General features: G+C 44.5%; 1 protein-coding gene across 5 annotated transcripts in view; it reads right to left on the bottom strand.

Annotated features, from left to right (window-relative positions):
• The window catches only part of LOC119465122 (peroxynitrite isomerase THAP4), a 117,261-nt gene that overhangs the window by 28,790 nt on the left and 71,707 nt on the right, over nucleotides 1-16,764 (bottom strand). For 4 of the 5 annotated variants that reach the window (XM_049655590.1, XM_049655586.1, XM_049655587.1 and 1 more), the window contains exons 4-6: nucleotides 15,021-15,125; nucleotides 7,414-8,641; nucleotides 2,945-3,001 (exon numbers count right to left, since the gene is read on the bottom strand). In XM_049655590.1, the coding sequence (XP_049511547.1) occupies nucleotides 7,857-8,641; nucleotides 15,021-15,125 (890 nt within the window). In that variant the 3' untranslated portion in view covers nucleotides 2,945-3,001; nucleotides 7,414-7,856. Of the gene's footprint in view, nucleotides 1-2,944; nucleotides 3,002-7,413; nucleotides 8,649-15,020; nucleotides 15,126-16,764 lie in introns of all 5 variants that reach the window. The other variant, XM_049655588.1, reaches the window with a different exon arrangement.

Genomic DNA, 16,764 nt, shown 5'->3' with positions numbered 1-16,764 from the left:
TTTGGAACTTCTTTCGCGCACGCCCCGCAACGACACCAGATCGTCCACGCAAAGAGAAATTGCCACTCGCTGATAAATTTAACCAACACTTTCACTCAGTCTTTACTAAAGATAACGGCACACTTCCATATTTGCCACCGTCATCATTCCCCACTATTGACACATTAAAAAGTGAGTAACATGACTCCGGAATATTTAAGCAGTTACTTGAGCTAGATGTGGAGAAAGCAAACGGTCCCGATAACATTTCCAATGAGTTCTTCAAAAGCTATGCTGAATGTAACAGTAAATATCTTGGCCTTATTTACCGCAAGTCACTTTCGATGTCAGACCTACCTGATGATTGGAAAATTGCTAAAATTGTACCGATTCATAAGTCAGGTGATACTAACCTACCACCTAACTACAGACCAATTTCACTTACCAGCACATCATGTAAAATTTTGGAACACATTATTCTCAAAACTTAACCGCACATTTTGAAGAACATTTTCTAGTAGATGTTCAAAACAGCTTTAGAAGAGGTTTATTGACAGTCACTCAGCTAACAGAGGTGGCACACGATCTTGCTTTAAGTATTAATAATCATAATCAAACTGACCTACTTTTACTAGATTTCAGTAAAGCGTTTGATTGTGTGTGCCACAGTAAAACTGTTAAAATTACAGCTGTGATTGGCAATGGACCCATTACTGCATGGATAAAAAAACTTATTTCACCGATCACAATTTCTCGTCATCACAAACATCCCATCTGCTCCGGTGCCTGTTACATCAGGGGTCCCACAGGGCTCAGTAATAGGGCCGCTGTTACTTTTGATTTTTTATCAATGCCATTACAAATAACATTGATTGTAAAATTAAACTCTTTGCAGACGACTGCATAATATACAGGATCAAGTTCTGCTCAATAACACTAGCAAAAACAACCGAATGGTGCAATAACTGGCAAATGACCATTAATACAAACAAAACAGTTTGTATGACAGTAACCAGAAAAAAGCACGCATCGCTTTTCCCCTACACACTTAACGGCAGCCTCGTAACTAGAGTTTAACAGCATAGGTATCTTGGTTTAACAATAATGTCCAACCTTAACTGGACATTGCATATTAACAACATTACTTCTTGTGCATTACGAAAACTCTTTTTTCTCAAAAGGTGCCTGCAGCTCACACCAACTAACGTCAAACTTTTAACTTACACCACATTTGTGAGACCTGTCCTAATGAGTGTGCTAATGTCGTATGGTTTCCGCACACCAAAGCTAATATAAGCTGGAAAACATCCAGAAAAAGGCAATTAGGTTTGTCCACTGAAAATATCGGCGCAGTAATTAACCTACTCTTCTCCTAACATAGTCGGGGCTTGCAACTTTAGCTGTTCGAGCAAAATGAGCGCGTCTAAAATTTCTGCATCAACTACTACACAACCGATTAAAAATAGATGCTTCTGCATATGTTACCTTTTCTAAATCCCGTATACTTCGTCATAATCATCCGTATACACTAAAAGAGTTCCTTTGTAATAACGATACTTTTCAGTTTTCCTTTCTCCCCCCGTGTTGTTCGCGAGTGGAATAACCTAGATGCATCTATAACTAACACAGCATCGCAGTCTAAAGTAGTTAGTTTTCAAGTACATTAATCTTCAAACTCCCATTTTTCTGAACTATAGTTCAACATTTACCTCCTTTGTTTTTTTCTTCGTTTTTGTAACATATAATAATCTTTACGTGCATGTAACCTGAAGTGTACTATTTATGTCACTTGCTCTTATATTAATAGTATTATTGTCGTAAAATCGCGCATTGAACTTGTATTTCCATTTACATGTTTGATGTTTTTACCGTTCGTTATATAAAACATGCATTGTATGTGTAATCATATTGGCACGAAGATAATTAATCGGGGCTTGCCGAAAGAGAACAGCCTTCTTTAATGGTGACCGACACTCAAGAGAACGCGCGCACACCTGCGCCCTTCGTCTTCTCTCTGGCGATCTTGTGCCTGTAGTGGGCAGCTGACTTCTGACGATCGGTGCCTGTAGTGGGCAGCTTATTTCGCATCAATATGCCCACCTGCTATGGTCTCGATATGATACTGGCAGTATTGTAAATAAAATAAATAAAATAAATAAATTTATCCGCAAAGTTCAGGAATTAATTTCTCGAAACTGGTGTCATCCCGAGAATTCATTCCAAGTGGATTCGCCTTGCGAACTCCACGGCTACAATTTGTAAATTGCAATATGGATCATTACGTAATTAGTCAAAAACTTCATTAGGCAATTTTTGTTAATTATTCGATTATGCATTTCAATTTCTTGTGCAATTATTGTCCGCCTCTTCCAGTAGACCAGCTCATGAACTAGAATTGTGCTATCTGCCACAGGCAACCTTTTAGAATTTTTGAAAGTGTTCGCTAAAGCACTCTGTATATTGCAGTAAAAGGCAATAATGGATATAACGAAGTGATTCTGGCTCCCCCTTCAACTTCATTATAACGAGGTTCTGATTTGAACAGACAGCCCTCAGTACCATTCAGACTTTCTGACATCCATTACACTGCCAAGTGACGATTTTAAAAGCATCGCACATAGATTTTTGTCACGTCTCGATGTCCTATGGAGATGTCTGCGAACTTGAAAACGCCCATTAAAGGCCTAACCTCCAGCTGTAACACATTTCATGCGCACCACCTGTGTGAACCTGATTCATTGGCACCCTTATCATGTTCCTCCTGGTTAGTGTCAAGTATTTACACTGAGCCATGCCACTCATTCAAATCTGTTTTCTTTGCACTGTCAATTGAAGTCAATTATTTCTTTGCACTTTTCTTTGCAATGTTTTCTTTGCACTGTCAATTTACCCCAACAGAAGTCACCATCATTCTGTCCAGCAGCAGAAATGTGTGAAAGAACAGCTAGATAAGCGCTTTACTCACCATTAACGTCAACCACATGCTCCAGTGAAGACAAGGGGTTGTCCGACCTTTGAAAATCTGCAAGTGAATGCGGGCAAACAAAGGGCATTGGACTATTCATGTTTATCTGCACCATGTGAAGGGATGAAAAGCACAGAACACACAACACATAAGTTGATGTAGTACTGAAGACGAGTAAAGTGCCAAAGATGATATCATTGCTTGCAAAGACAAAAAAAGAAGGCCTGATTTTACTCAGACGCTGGTTACTTGTGCTTGTTGGTGCATGTGCATGTACAGTGGAACCTCATTGATGCAATTCAGCTTAATAGTTTTTCAGGATGACATTTTTTTCCCCTGGAAATACGGTTTGGTTAGATAATACGTTGGATGATACGATTTTTGGATGATGCGCTTTATTTGCCAGTTCGCGTGAAGATCGTATCAACGAGGTTCCACTGTATATGACTTTTACAATGTTTTATTTTCAGTGCAAAGAATATTTTCCTTAAAGGGACACTAAAGCAAAACAATAAACAAACTTAGACTGATAAAGTATTCTTCGAAAACTCCGCTGTTGTTAATTACACTGCAATAGGTCAACTATTAGAAGAGAAAACGAAGCTCAAGGTTAATTTTTTTGAATTTTGCACGCAAGCCCCGTCATCACTTCAGTGTGACATCACGACTTCTAAAGTAATTTTTCGTATTTGGGCCACGTTGGCTCAGTAAAAGTTCGCGAAACCTGCTATATTCAGTCTTGGGCTCTTTTACAACAGAATGTAGTGAATCTTTACCGCTAAAGGATTAACCGAGACCTAGAAGACGCTGTCGAAATCCATGACGTCACAGTGAGCTGGTGCGGGAACTTCAAGGTGGCGTCGCCACTCGCCTTCTGTGTTTTTCGTTGCTTTCTGGCTTGCCAAGCGGCTTCTCACGGCAAGAGTGGTGTTTTCGGTATTGTGGACGGGTAATCTACCGATACAGAAGAAATTATTTTTCCCTTTAGTGTCCTTTTAAGTTACTTTTCTGGTTTATGACTGCTATAATTGCTGGGTTGAAAAATGTGTCGCACTTTTGCTCTACTAAAGGAAAACTATTAAAAAAGTTTGTGTTTACATATGGTGACTATTCAGTTCCAGGACTAAGAAAGTTGTCTATGTGCATATTGTCCTTTTGCTCTGGTAGGACATCCCTGTATCATTTGTTACTCACGGAAGCCTGAATGCAAAATTTTCACTTTGCCTGCACAATACCTCGCCTACCACACTCAAATAAAATGCCACTAACTCTTCAAAAAGCATTCTTGACGTGCTCGTAGGGGTGTGCTAATAGTAATCTTATGCAAATACATAGTGCCAGAAGTGAATGGAATATTGAGTACTTTTCCAATTTTTCCAATAGTTCTTTCATAAAAAACATACGTTTTCTTCGTTGGTATGAAATGATGCCTATGTCCTAGTATTCACAATGTTAGCAAGTTTCCGACATAACATTGCACGTTATGCAGCGTTGTTTATTAAACGTTCAAATTGAGTACCCGAGCAACAAACAAGCAGTTGTTTGACACACGCAGGATAACTAGGAAAGTGTGAATGATTCTGGTTTAAGTGGAAAAGTTTGGCTCTCTGAGCGATGCATGGTGGTGCTCCACTACGTAACTTTTCATGTTTACGTCTACTATAATCGCTGGTTTGAAAACTGTTGGAAACTACCAACTACAGTCGACGTCCGATTTCCCGGACCCTCAAGGGACCGCGAAAACGTCCGGAAAATCGGGCAGTCCGGAAAAACGAATGCACGTGAAAACGCACCTTTTTGGTAGGTAGGTAGAGGGTCACGGCCGGAGTACAAGATTCTCATTGCTATTCAGCCAATGCATCGTTTAGGTGGCTCTGAAAAGAGCCGTTAAAAAAAAAAAAATACGACGTGGCCGGCGCTACCTCATAGGTCAGCACTTGGGCGCAAAGAAGTCGCTTATTTTCTTTTGCACGGTCCGCTTGCCCGCGATCATGTCTGCCTCAATTTCAGTCAACGTCATGTTGCCGCTGTACACCGATGACAGTGTCATCAGTGCTCGCGTCAACTCCGAGCTCGTTGGCTGTGTAGGAGCTGGCTCTTCGTTCTCGGTGTCGGAGTCGTCGGAATCCTCCGTAACTTGACGAATGATTTCGTCATCGGTCAACTCCGCACATAGCTCGAGGTCTTTGTCAGCGTCGGCGAAGCCCTCAAAGGTTATCCCGGCTGGAATCGACACGCCGGCAGCGCGCAGATCGTCGAAGGCAACGTCCGCAGATGGCAGTTCGTCATTTCGTCAGTTCGTCCACGGAGGGCAGTTCGCGGTTGACAGTTCGTTCGAAGGCGCGGACGAAGACGAAGGAGCAGTCGGTGCCATCGCTGTAAACGGCGAATACGCTCGACGAAAAGCGCAGCACGAAACAGCTAGGAACTCGGTGGATGCTGAAGGTCGGGAAACGTGATCACTGAAGATAGCGCGCAGCAGCAAACGATCAACCGCAGACACGACCGCAGAGCTGGCAGAGCTGACAAAACAACACGCGAACACAGAGGTTTGGCTTGGCTAAGCTACGGCTGGCAACGGATTGACACGTGCGGTTTCGAGGTTACGGCAGCTGCGGCGCGGTGCATGGTGGGTTCGAGGATATGAAAACAGCCAAAATGGCGGCGTCGGTGGTGACTTTCGGTCGGCGGTTAACAGTAAAAAGTCCGGGAAATCGGATGGCGAAGGCTATAAGCGTCCGGAATTTCGGACTTTTTAATACATTGACTCTATGGGGAACTTGACGGTGCCACAGATGAGTCCGGGAAATCAGGCACGTCCGGAATTTCGGGCGTCCGGGAAATTGGACGTCGACTGTATTGGAAAACTACCAGAAAAAATTTTACATTTATGACTAGTGAATATTCGATTCCAGGACTGAACTGACTAATTCATTATTCGAAATTTTTGAATATTTTCACACTCTAACATGCTTGGTCATTCACATCCAAATAAGACAAAGTGTTCACAAGATCAGAGAGACTGGAAGTGAAGAACAAAAACTGGAAATGTTACTGGAGCCAATGACAAAAAGACATGTCTCTGTCGGGGCAGCAACTGACAATGACAAGTACCCTTGTTGAAGGGTTGCCTACATCACGAGGAGGCCCTTGTTCACCCACTGTCGATCGTCATGAACACCAGAGCATGCCAAAGAGTATTGATGGCGCAGCTGGATACAGTTTCCAAGCCGGCAGTGTAGGAAGTTGGTTGGTATAAAATACTTTTCTATCGTAGTAACTAAACATTCACAGAGTATTGATGTTTTGTGTATGATGAACAGGTGTATATAAATATATGACACAAATAATTTCGTTGTGTGCGTGCCTGTCTGTCCTGTAGAAATCCCAATTGTGCTCCTAAAGAACGAAGCCTGCATGCCTGCCAAAAGCCGATGTATGTGTTTATATCCATGTTCAGTGCTAGCCCATCCTGTATTTTCAGTCTTCACAGCGAAGATGCTGAAGTGCAAAGGTGCTGAACGCCATGGAACTGACATTGCTGCCATGGAAACACACAAAAGAGCAGTAACGTCTTTCTTTTTTTTCCCCCTATTTTGTGGGCTTTTTTTCAAGCCTCGTAAAAATTTTCTTTGGTTTTCCTGAGCACGCCCTACAACCTCTCAAATAAAAAAATGGTGTGAGAGTTCTAACTCAAGACTACAGTGTGTGCGTACACACACACACACACAGATGCATATTGGACGTTTCAACAAAGAATAAGAAACTTTTATGAATGTTTCCACCAGAGTTACAATGTCAGAGGTAGCGGAGGTCAGACAATCGATGGATGATACAGGTATTTGACACGATAATTTACTAAAATCACTTAACTTTATACCTATTAAATCTAGGTGCCTCATTGTAATTGGAAAATTGAAGTGAGTTGGTTCATACAACTGTGAGCCATAGTGTACAGACAATGGGTTGGTCTGTACACTTCGCAGGTTGATCACAAAGCCTGAAGTCCACAGTCCAAACTTGACACAAGAACACCACAGTGCAATCATCAATTTTCAATTGCCAGTTGAAGGAGCGAAGAAACATTTTTTTCAAGGAACCTGCACTCTGTACACTTTTGCTTAGTGTGTCATGACATATCATACTGTTAGATGTGCAAAAAGTGTGATTTCCTTCAGAGCTGCAGTGTGACCAATTGCGCTCTTTGGGTGTATGAAAACGTAACTGGAAGGCCGGACATGCTTTTAAATAAACGTCACTGGGTGGAGGGGAGTGCCCGTGTAATTACTCTACCCACTACTCATAGCCATTAGAACAGAAAGAATAAGAATGTTACATGCAAACAGCACAAAACATTAACAAAAGTAAGGTCCCTTGGTTCCCCTGATTCACTTAGCTCATTAGTATATACATGCAAACGGGCATCACAGGAGGCAAACAGGCCATCACAGGAGGCAAAGTGCACTTACCAGTTGCATGGATTGGTTCTTCTCCTGCTTCTTGTGATCTGACTGTAAGCCGAGCTGAGTCTGTGGCAACTCCTCCTTGAAGGTTAACGGTAGGACCGTTGATCATCAATTCCTTCCCTCTTTCTTCAGTACTCACTGCATGCTGGTGCCCATCACCCACAAGAGTGTAGACCGAACTTATTTTGATGGAACTGGGAAGGCTGCTAGGTCCAGCGGCTCCCGTTTCACTTTGGCACACATTCACATCTCCCACACTGCCACTGAACAGCGACTGATGATGCCCATCTGTTTCATTATGTCCTGTATCATCTGCCAGGTTTTGCATGCTGGTTTGGTGCCCATCAACACAATCTCTCGGCATCCGCAGATTTTTTGCTTGAGCGGCCTCGCACTGCTGTCCACCACCGAGACCTGCTCGGACCAATCGTTGCACTGTACTACTATCAGCACTGGCTTCTACCGCCACTTGTGTCTGCACTGTCCTGCTCCCTAGCCAGTTTACAGTCCCCGCACCAGTGGATCCCGAGGCCTTCTGAATATCGCCGGCTAAAGCTTGTTTCGGGCGGATGGGTCTCAGACCAGCAACAATGGTGCTTGCTGCCACCACTGTGGCCTTTACTGCGGTACTCCGCTGCCGATTCCCGTCCTTGCACAGTGTCGTTGCCCGAGGGCAGTGGAAGACGCGCTGGTGCGTCTTCTTGACCAGTGTCATGCTGGGGCTCGGATTGGACATCTGAGCAGGCTGAGCTCTGGCACAGGGCGAAACTGCTGGCACATTCGTCTCTCCCTTTCTGATGGGTTCCATTTTCAATGCCAGCAGGGATCAGGCAAGTGACAAATACCTCGGGTGCCCCCCCTCCAGGTGTCACTGGTTTCGCCTCGTGGTCGTGTCCACCTACAGCAGTTGCACGCTCTGTATTCTCGCTTGGCCAAGCAGGGAAGCTGTACGATTCAACTGCACCCGCTGTTTGCCTACCATTTGCTGTACTGCTGCACACTGTCGTTACGTGAACGAGACTGGACGAGCATGCTCCCGTCTTTCCCGCTACCCCCTGTCGGTCTCCCATTTCAACTCCGGCACAGTCCTCGTTTGGGAGACTAACAGCAGCAACATTTTTTCCTTGCACTAGTTGCGTTTTGTCTGGTCTGGCAGCTTGCTGGCATCCAGTAGGCGCCAAACTTTGGTTCGAAGAGCTGGAGAGCCAGTCTTTGCTCGAGGATTCAACAGCTGCGTGGTCATCCAAAAAGCTCATTAGTGGCCTAACTGGTACATGAAGGACACAATCTGGCTGCTAAAAGAATGCATACCAAAACAAAGTGAAGAGAAAAACATTAGAGACTACACTGGTGGCACTTCCAAATGAATTTTTTAGTATACAGGCCCATGTACACTGCAGAAATGCATGCACAGGAAATACGAGATAACCTAACAAGATAACCAACTGTCAAAGCATCTGAATTGCCATCAGCGTCATTGTGTGTGATTTTCTGTCGGTTTCTGCGTGCATTTTTTTCAGAGGCAACCATGCCCTTCTACATGTTCAACCTAGGGACGTATTCTCGGATGGTCACTTTCAGAGATATCACTTTCAGTGTGTGCTGACTGGCTAGTTAAAAAAAACCACTCGAATCATACAAAGCACCTTGTACTACAGTACACAAAAGTGATAGTATCGCCAAAAGTGATCGTCCAAAAATACATTCCCTTGAGTCAAATAGCATGGTGGCAAAATCATAGTGCAAACAACACCAGAACAAAACATGGGAAAAAAACACAGCACAGCAGAGTTCAAGCTTTTTTTTCTTTGAAAACTATGAACCAATTATCCCAGCAAACACATAAGGACATAATTAATAGCAAGAACACATGCAAAGGTAAAAAGAGGAGCAAAGATTCAAAGACCACAGCATCAGCAAAAATTTTCAATACTATCTCTTGGCACAACCGTGCAATTTGTAATTCTGTCAGTGCACTGCATTGGTTGTATAGAATAATTGGTCATGGCCTATGATGAAACACAACTGTATTTACATTATTTACAGTAATTAGATCGAATGCAGTCCATGATGGACACAGTCTCATCTTCTACTTCGTCGTCTTCTCCGTGCGTCCGCGCTCTCGCGTGCCGTGCAGTTGGCTTCTTTTTCTCTAGCTCTTCGAAGAAAGGTAAATATTCAATATCCTTTGCACCCCCGAAAGGCGCGCAGTTCGAGTCTGTTAGAGCGAAGAAAGTTCAAGTGGGTAGAGAAGCTGGACGGGTCGGCGTATTACAGAGCCGTTTGGAAGCTTCACCGAACAAGTTCTGATATTTTGATCACGTCCTCGATGTACTTCTTGGATCCGTCCCGTCTTCCATAGTTGTCGTGGGGCATTTTCTTCGTAAAGAAGCACAAGATCACCAGCTTTTAGATTGTTCGAAGCTTGAACATTGGCATAGTGCACTGAGCGCCATAAGAAGTTATTCACTTCTCCATCTTCGTCAAAAGTGCTCCAGTAACTGCTTAAGATGAAGCCACTTTCTTGTGACCATAGATCTTGGCCCTGAAGTATCGACATCTTTGTTGTGATAAGGAAGGCTTGTTAGTCATTTACCGGTTAAGAAATGAGCCGGAGTAAGTATTTCCATTTCTGCTAGTGACATTGATAAGTGAGAGGTCTCGGGTGAGCCTCTACCTCATACAATACCGTCATTAATTCTTCTGGCGTAAGCTTTGCCTTGCCAAGGATCTTCCGGAGGCTGGTTTTCACAATTCTTATCTCTCCCAGAAGTCGACCCATCATGCAGCTCTTTCTCAGATGAACTTCCATTCTATTTTTCTTTGAGAGCAATAGTCTTGTAGCTCTCCACTGGCTGCTACTGCTAGGTATTAACTTGGTTGCTGCTACGTCTTAACTTGGTTTAACTTAACTACGCAAGTAGGAAGTTATTCTCGAGCGATCATTTTCGGAGGTACCTCCCCATTCGCGACATTTCGCGTACTCTTTCTAAGGAGGCGATTTCCTTTGACGCTTTCTTGAAAGCCTGCGCTTTGTCTGTGTATATTACGTCAGACAATCCACAACGCGATATAAATCATTGAAACGTGAGCAGAAAACTTTCTGCTGACAGTTTGGTGGTTTTTCAAGGTGTACTGCTCTTGTGACGGCACAAGTAAATAACACACTGCAGACCTTCGACGTACTGTCTTTCGTATAGAGAGGTCCAGCAAAATCGATTCCAACCGCTTGAAAGGGATCAGATCGGCATACTCGTTCACTCGGTAATGGGGCACCAGGTGCGCTGCTGGGCTTTAAGCGTGCCTTGATGCAAGCGTTGCATCCTCTGATGACTTTCTTTACAATTGGTCTTCCGCGGGGTACCCAAAACTTCTAAGCTCGGTAAGGGTATCTTGTAGACCACCGTGGAGTGTACGCTTATGGCAGTCTCTTATGAGAAGTTTTGTCAGTTGATGAAGCGAAGACGCTTCATCAGAGAACCCGCAGACGTGGGCCAAACCGCTTTATTGGTCTAGCTCCATGCCTATACTCCGTTTCATACATCAGGTGCAATACTGTGGAGGCTAGAGATACTTTTTGCAATGACTGCATTCGCACTCGGAAATAGTTAGGTGTTTTTGACTGACCGATTTTTGTGACAATGTTCTTTATACAAGCACAGTACTGAATGAAAAATAAAATTTACCCTTAGAAACAAACAAACCATGTATACTCACACGGCTGCTAACACGACGTTTTAAATCAATTTGCTTTTCATTGTTTTAACAGCGAAGCTGTTTGCCAGCCGTAATTTGTGGTTCGTATCAAGAAACTGCCGTGCCGTAGCCATGGCAACCAGGAGGAGGAGACCATGTGCATGCACGCGATCTCTTCCTCGCCAGCTCCCTCCTTTCCCGACCCCTGCCTCTCCTCTCTCCGCAGTGCGCTGAGCCAGGAGAAAAAAAAGCTGGCCGACTGATATCGCGCGGCTAGCTTCCAACGCGTTCAGTGTCGCAAGCAACATCGTTCTTGGCACTGTGCCATCTTGGTTAGCCTGCCTGCATTTGTGGCGTGCCAGGAATAGGCGCCGACGCGTCCAGCACTAGTCACGCGAAAGGGGAGGTACCTCCGAAAATGATCGCTTGAGAATACCTTCCCTACATGCATAGTTGAGTTAAACCAAGTTAAGACGTAGCAGCAACCAAGTTAATACCTAGCAGTAGCAGCCAGTAAGACTTGAGGATCGACAGTTTCGCTGTGCCTAAGCTTTGCACGACAGAGTGCATGCTCAAGTGCATGCTCGCACGAGCGAACGCCCCTGGCACGCAGCAAAGCATAGACGAATCGCGCGGAGTGATAAATTTTGGCGACTGTGCTTCTTGCGTAGCTTCCACAGCATTGCACCTGACGTATGAAATGGAGTATAGGCTGCGAAAAAAAATTTCGTGACAATTGTGGTCCTTGGACGTTTGCGCATGACTGTACATTTAGGCCATGCTTGACCACAGTGCAGAGTTTCTAAGAAAACATGTGCAATATACAGTCTGCCAACACACTGCACAAGTAAATGCATGTGGTTTGTGACTAATTTCACTTTGCAACATGAGACTAAGCACAGGACTTGGCAGAAGATGTGATTCACATTAGGAACAGAAAAACACATCACCACTTAAACATTCTTTTTTTCTGTTCATAATAAGAATGTAGTTCCCAACCAGATGAGATGGCCAATAATCTATTTCATTTCAGAGCACTGAGATGTAGGTAAATAACAATTCTGTGAGCACCACTGTGGCTGTGGAACCAACCTGATAGAATGGCCTTATTTGCAAAAAAAAAAAAAAAAAAAATGCTCATTTTCATGTCTGCATCCTGCGATCCAGAAGGCTTCTGGGTATTGCTGGCAGTCTCAAGAAATGAAAAGCGCAAAGTACCGAGGTGCGGAATGCTTGGAACAAAAACCACCAAGTTTCTTTCATTGCTTCTGCAAGGAACCTGGTTTTTCTTGCATCCCTCTTTTCTTGCAGTGAAAAGTATGTAAAACTGGACGCTGTATAAGTGACCACCTAAGAGAACACTGCAACAATGTAAAAAAAATGTGTTCGATTGATGACTTGCCCTTATCTGTAGTTTGTGCGGTTGTGAACCACTTTTTGCTCAGTGTAGTTTTGTCAGCAGAAGCAGTGACAAGCTTGCATGCAAAATATCAGGAGTAATATTGTGGTGGAGTTCTGGTTGTGTCAGCACCGTATCCCCTGTGCACCTTTCATAGAACTTTCAGAGTCGGCTTTCACAAGGAATCTGGCATGCTGGAAAGCAGACAGTTGGTATTATGGCATTGGCTCTATAAATAGTAGAGGAGATATATTGGTAGAGTTCATGGAAAGCACTCGGTTATGACTGAAAAAAAAAAAAAAGTAACAGAGCGACTTTTTGACGAGGATAATTATGGGGTTATTACGTGCCAAAACCACGATCTGATTATGAGGCACAACTATTATTAATTTGGACCACCTGGGGTTCTTTAACGTGCACCTAAATCTAAGTATACGGCTGTTCTAGCATTTCGCCCCCACCGAAATGCAACTGCCGTGGCCGTGATTTGATCCCGCGACCTCATGCCTCCCTTATAGGGAGATGTCCAGATCTCCCTTATAGTTGGTGCTTCCAACAGCGCTGTTAGGCAGTATTCACACCGGTGACGGACAGAGGTCCACAACTGTTGACCGAAGAGCTACCCAAAGCAACCGATGTTCACACCGGCGACTGCAACCTGCCTGTCCCCACACCGAAATGCATCACGATTGCTGCCGTTCATGTCTGCTTGCACTACCATGGCCACGTAAAATAACCATAGGTGTATTGATGTCCTGCTCCTGCTCCGCCGATTGGTCCAGCAGCTTTGCGACTCCAACTGAAGAATCAGTCAGTGAGCGACTTCATGAAATAGGTTGCTTTTCAACGGAAGTGACAATTTGTAACCAACTTGGTCGTACGCTTTAGAGTTCATCAGTTTACTGATAAAGCTTTATGATTAACATCTTCAAGGGCTTCTCACCGGGGCCTGTAAAGTCCAAGGAGCTCGTCGGCCGGTAGACCAGGCTTCAAGTACAGTGAAGGACAATACACCCGAAGAGCTAAGAGAAGCGCGCATGTTACGCTGCCATTTATTCCAGCAAGAAGACGAAGAAATCCCATGCCACGCACCCTCAATCATCGCACTTCATTTTTCTTTCTTTTTGCGCGAGCTATTTCTTTGCTCTGATTGACAGGGCCCATAGCAAATTTTAGTTACAAGTTCTAAAACGCTGTCCAGGAACTGCTTTAGCGAAATAACTTTTTAAACAGATTTATTATTGTAGGAGTTAGAAGAAACTGAATGCCCCATTACCACAGTGCCAGGAGGCGAGCGCGACTGCCAACAGAGAAACTTTCTCCCTATGCCTCGAGTAGCGTACGCAAGCAACATTCCTACCCTGCCTTCTCCCACACTGGAGCCGAGCAACTGCAGGAAATTTACGTGACGAGCCCCACCTCCTTTTCTTCTCTTCTTTTTTTTTTCTGCATAGCACATTCTCGATCTGGCATTGCACATTCTGCATTCGATGATTTACTGAAGTAACATGCCATGGTGTGTCAAGGACTGCATTTAAGTCACAGTGTTATCTCAACTCTCTGGCTGGGAGTAGCGCTTTTTCGAGAAGGAGGATGAGCAGCATTTCGTTTGAAATTTCAGGTGTTTTTGGCGGCACACAGCGCTGTAATATGTACTTTGCTGACACGATCATCAACGTGCGAAGTATGTGCTGCGCTTGTCTGTTTGAAATGGAGAAACCTGGTGAGGGGCCCTTTTTAGAATCCCAAGGAGTGCTAATTGCAGTAAAAGATTTATCCATGGGATATACATTCCAAAGCAACAGCGGGGCGATAAGAGATACAGTAGTGAGTGCAGCAGTGCAGATCAACTGGAACTGCTTGGAGTTCTTCAATGTCCATCGCAATCTAAGTACAATAAGTGTTTTGTAAGCATGTAGACATTGCAGCTGGGAATCGTACCAACAGCCTGGTACAGAACACTGCAACCACTGATCCACTCAGTACATGAACCTCAGTATATGAACACAGATATAACGAAGCATATCTAAAATGTTTTTCAGCTATATGAGTGTGTAACAAAGGTAGCTTATAAATAATATCAGATATAACGAAGGCACTCTTGTGTCAGATCTAACTTAGTTACCACAAGGTTAGAAGAATAATGGATTCATGGTGAGAATGTACAGGTAATTCTAAATGCTTTAACCCCTTCAGTGCCACAGACGAGCTGGGTTCATCTAGGCATTTCTCGTAAACACGGCCAAGGATGAGCCGACGGTACTAGCAATGCGACAATACGTGACAATACGACATGGTTTCATCTCAATGCTTTGTTGTGCTTATGGTAGATGGCAGCACAGAACTCGTGGGACAGTGCAAGCAGGAGAGAGTTTATTCGGGTGGGGGAGGTAAAAGATGCTGGCCACAGGGGTCTTTAAAAAATAATTTGGCCATTTCGGGTCAGAATTCAAGATAATAGCGCAGCACGAAAGGAGTTAAGTCGATGTCACAAAGTTTGCAAAAGGCCACTTACACATTGGCAGTGCTTCTTGTAGCTGTAGCACCCCATCATCCACATTGATGTGAACCACGCTTTCGCCTGGCTGGCTCTGGCTTTCCTGCAGGGTCTCTAGCGGTGCTGCAAATTCAGTGATGAAACAGTTAGCGGGGACGGTTTGCAGAGCTCAGCAAAGTACGATGATGGGTGCATAGCAGTTGATTTTTGTGGCCCAAAGGAAGGAAGAAACAGACGGAAAGAGTGCCAACTCGCAACTAACTTTATTTCGTGATAATGCACGCATATATAGGGAATGGTTCAGTTTTATCTGTGTTTTAGAGTCCTTACTTCAGAGGCTGAATGGTTGCGACAGTAGGCCCGACTGTACTCAAAAGACGACGAGACCCCAGGTGGCGCCTTACATGCACAGGATCGCCCACAATCTGAAAAGGGTAGCGACCAGGCACAATATGCCTGGGGTGTTTTCAGCCCCAAAGAGAGTTTCTCACGATATTCGCTACAAGGAAAGCTGGCACGGTGCCACTGTTGTATGCATGGGAATGCTGGGATGTGTGGCGTCTTTGGATCGGCATCGTTCTTCCAGAGCCAGCACACCTTGAAGACACGTATGTCTGGCTAGCACCATTCTGTCTCTCACAATCACTCATTCTCTAATCACAATTTTCATTTTCTAATAAAACAGTATGTGAAGAGCCATTGTTTGTTTAATATTACACAAAAACATTTCTTATGCGATCACGAGGAGTTGTCCTTGGATGTACATATGAAACATAAATAGTACTAGCAGGGTGTTAACATTGGAGGACAGACTGCAAAGTGCCCGCTTTGCAACAGTTTGTCGTCTGTTACTGTTTATCTGTGTTCACTTATGCAATGAAGGTTTGTAAAATTTCTTGGAAAGACGTAATGCAGGTGAAGGAAAGAACTTCTATGAAGATATTATTTTAAGAACGCTTTATCTGTGCAACCACGACCATGCTTTAGGCCAAGCCACGTTTGAGGTAAAGCCTCGTGCTCCCATATCCCAACATTCCCAAGGCAGCACAACGCCCGTTAGGAAATTTGCATAGATGGTGGGGCTCCAGATTTCCCTCTAATATTGTGAGAAACTCTATGGCACCAAACAAGTTGTCGAGGCTTTGTGCCCATGTTTCAATGAAGAAGGTGAAGCTAGCATGCCAGAAGAAGCATGCCCTGCATGCACCGCAGTGTAGACGTGGTACTATATGAAATACTTCTGAGCTGTGGCAAGGCAGACATTAGAGCACTGCACGGGCCCGGGCCGGGCTGGGCCGTCCGAAGCGTTTGTCGGTGGGCTCGGGCCGGGCTTGAGGCCGCGGGCCCGGGCCGGACTCGGGCTTGAAGCCCCGGACTCGGGCCAGACTCGGGCCCGCTTATTGAAGGGCCCAAGTAGGCCTTCGAGCACACGCGACCGTTATGCGTTGCATGGTTCAACGCATTCTGTGCCAAGCTGAAGTGACACGTGCAAGATGTCTGTCATCATCATCATCAGCCTATAGTATTTATGTCCACTGCAGGACGAAGGCCTCTCCCTGCGATCTCCAATTAACCCTGTCTTGTGCTAGCTGATTCCAATTTGCGCCTGTGAATTTCCTAACTTCATCACCCCACCTAGTTTGCTGCCGTCCTGGACTGCGCTTCCCTTCTCTTGGTATCCATTCTGTAGCTCTAATGGTCCATCGGTTATCCATCCTACGCATTAAATGGCCCGCCCAGCTCTATTTTTCCCGCTTAATGT

This window comes from Dermacentor silvarum, chromosome 9 (assembly GCF_013339745.2).
Source record: "Dermacentor silvarum isolate Dsil-2018 chromosome 9, BIME_Dsil_1.4, whole genome shotgun sequence".
Classification (NCBI taxonomy): domain Eukaryota; kingdom Metazoa; phylum Arthropoda; class Arachnida; order Ixodida; family Ixodidae; genus Dermacentor; species Dermacentor silvarum.
The sequence above is the reverse complement of the archived record's forward strand: the minus strand, read 5'-3'. Positions and strand labels throughout refer to the sequence as shown.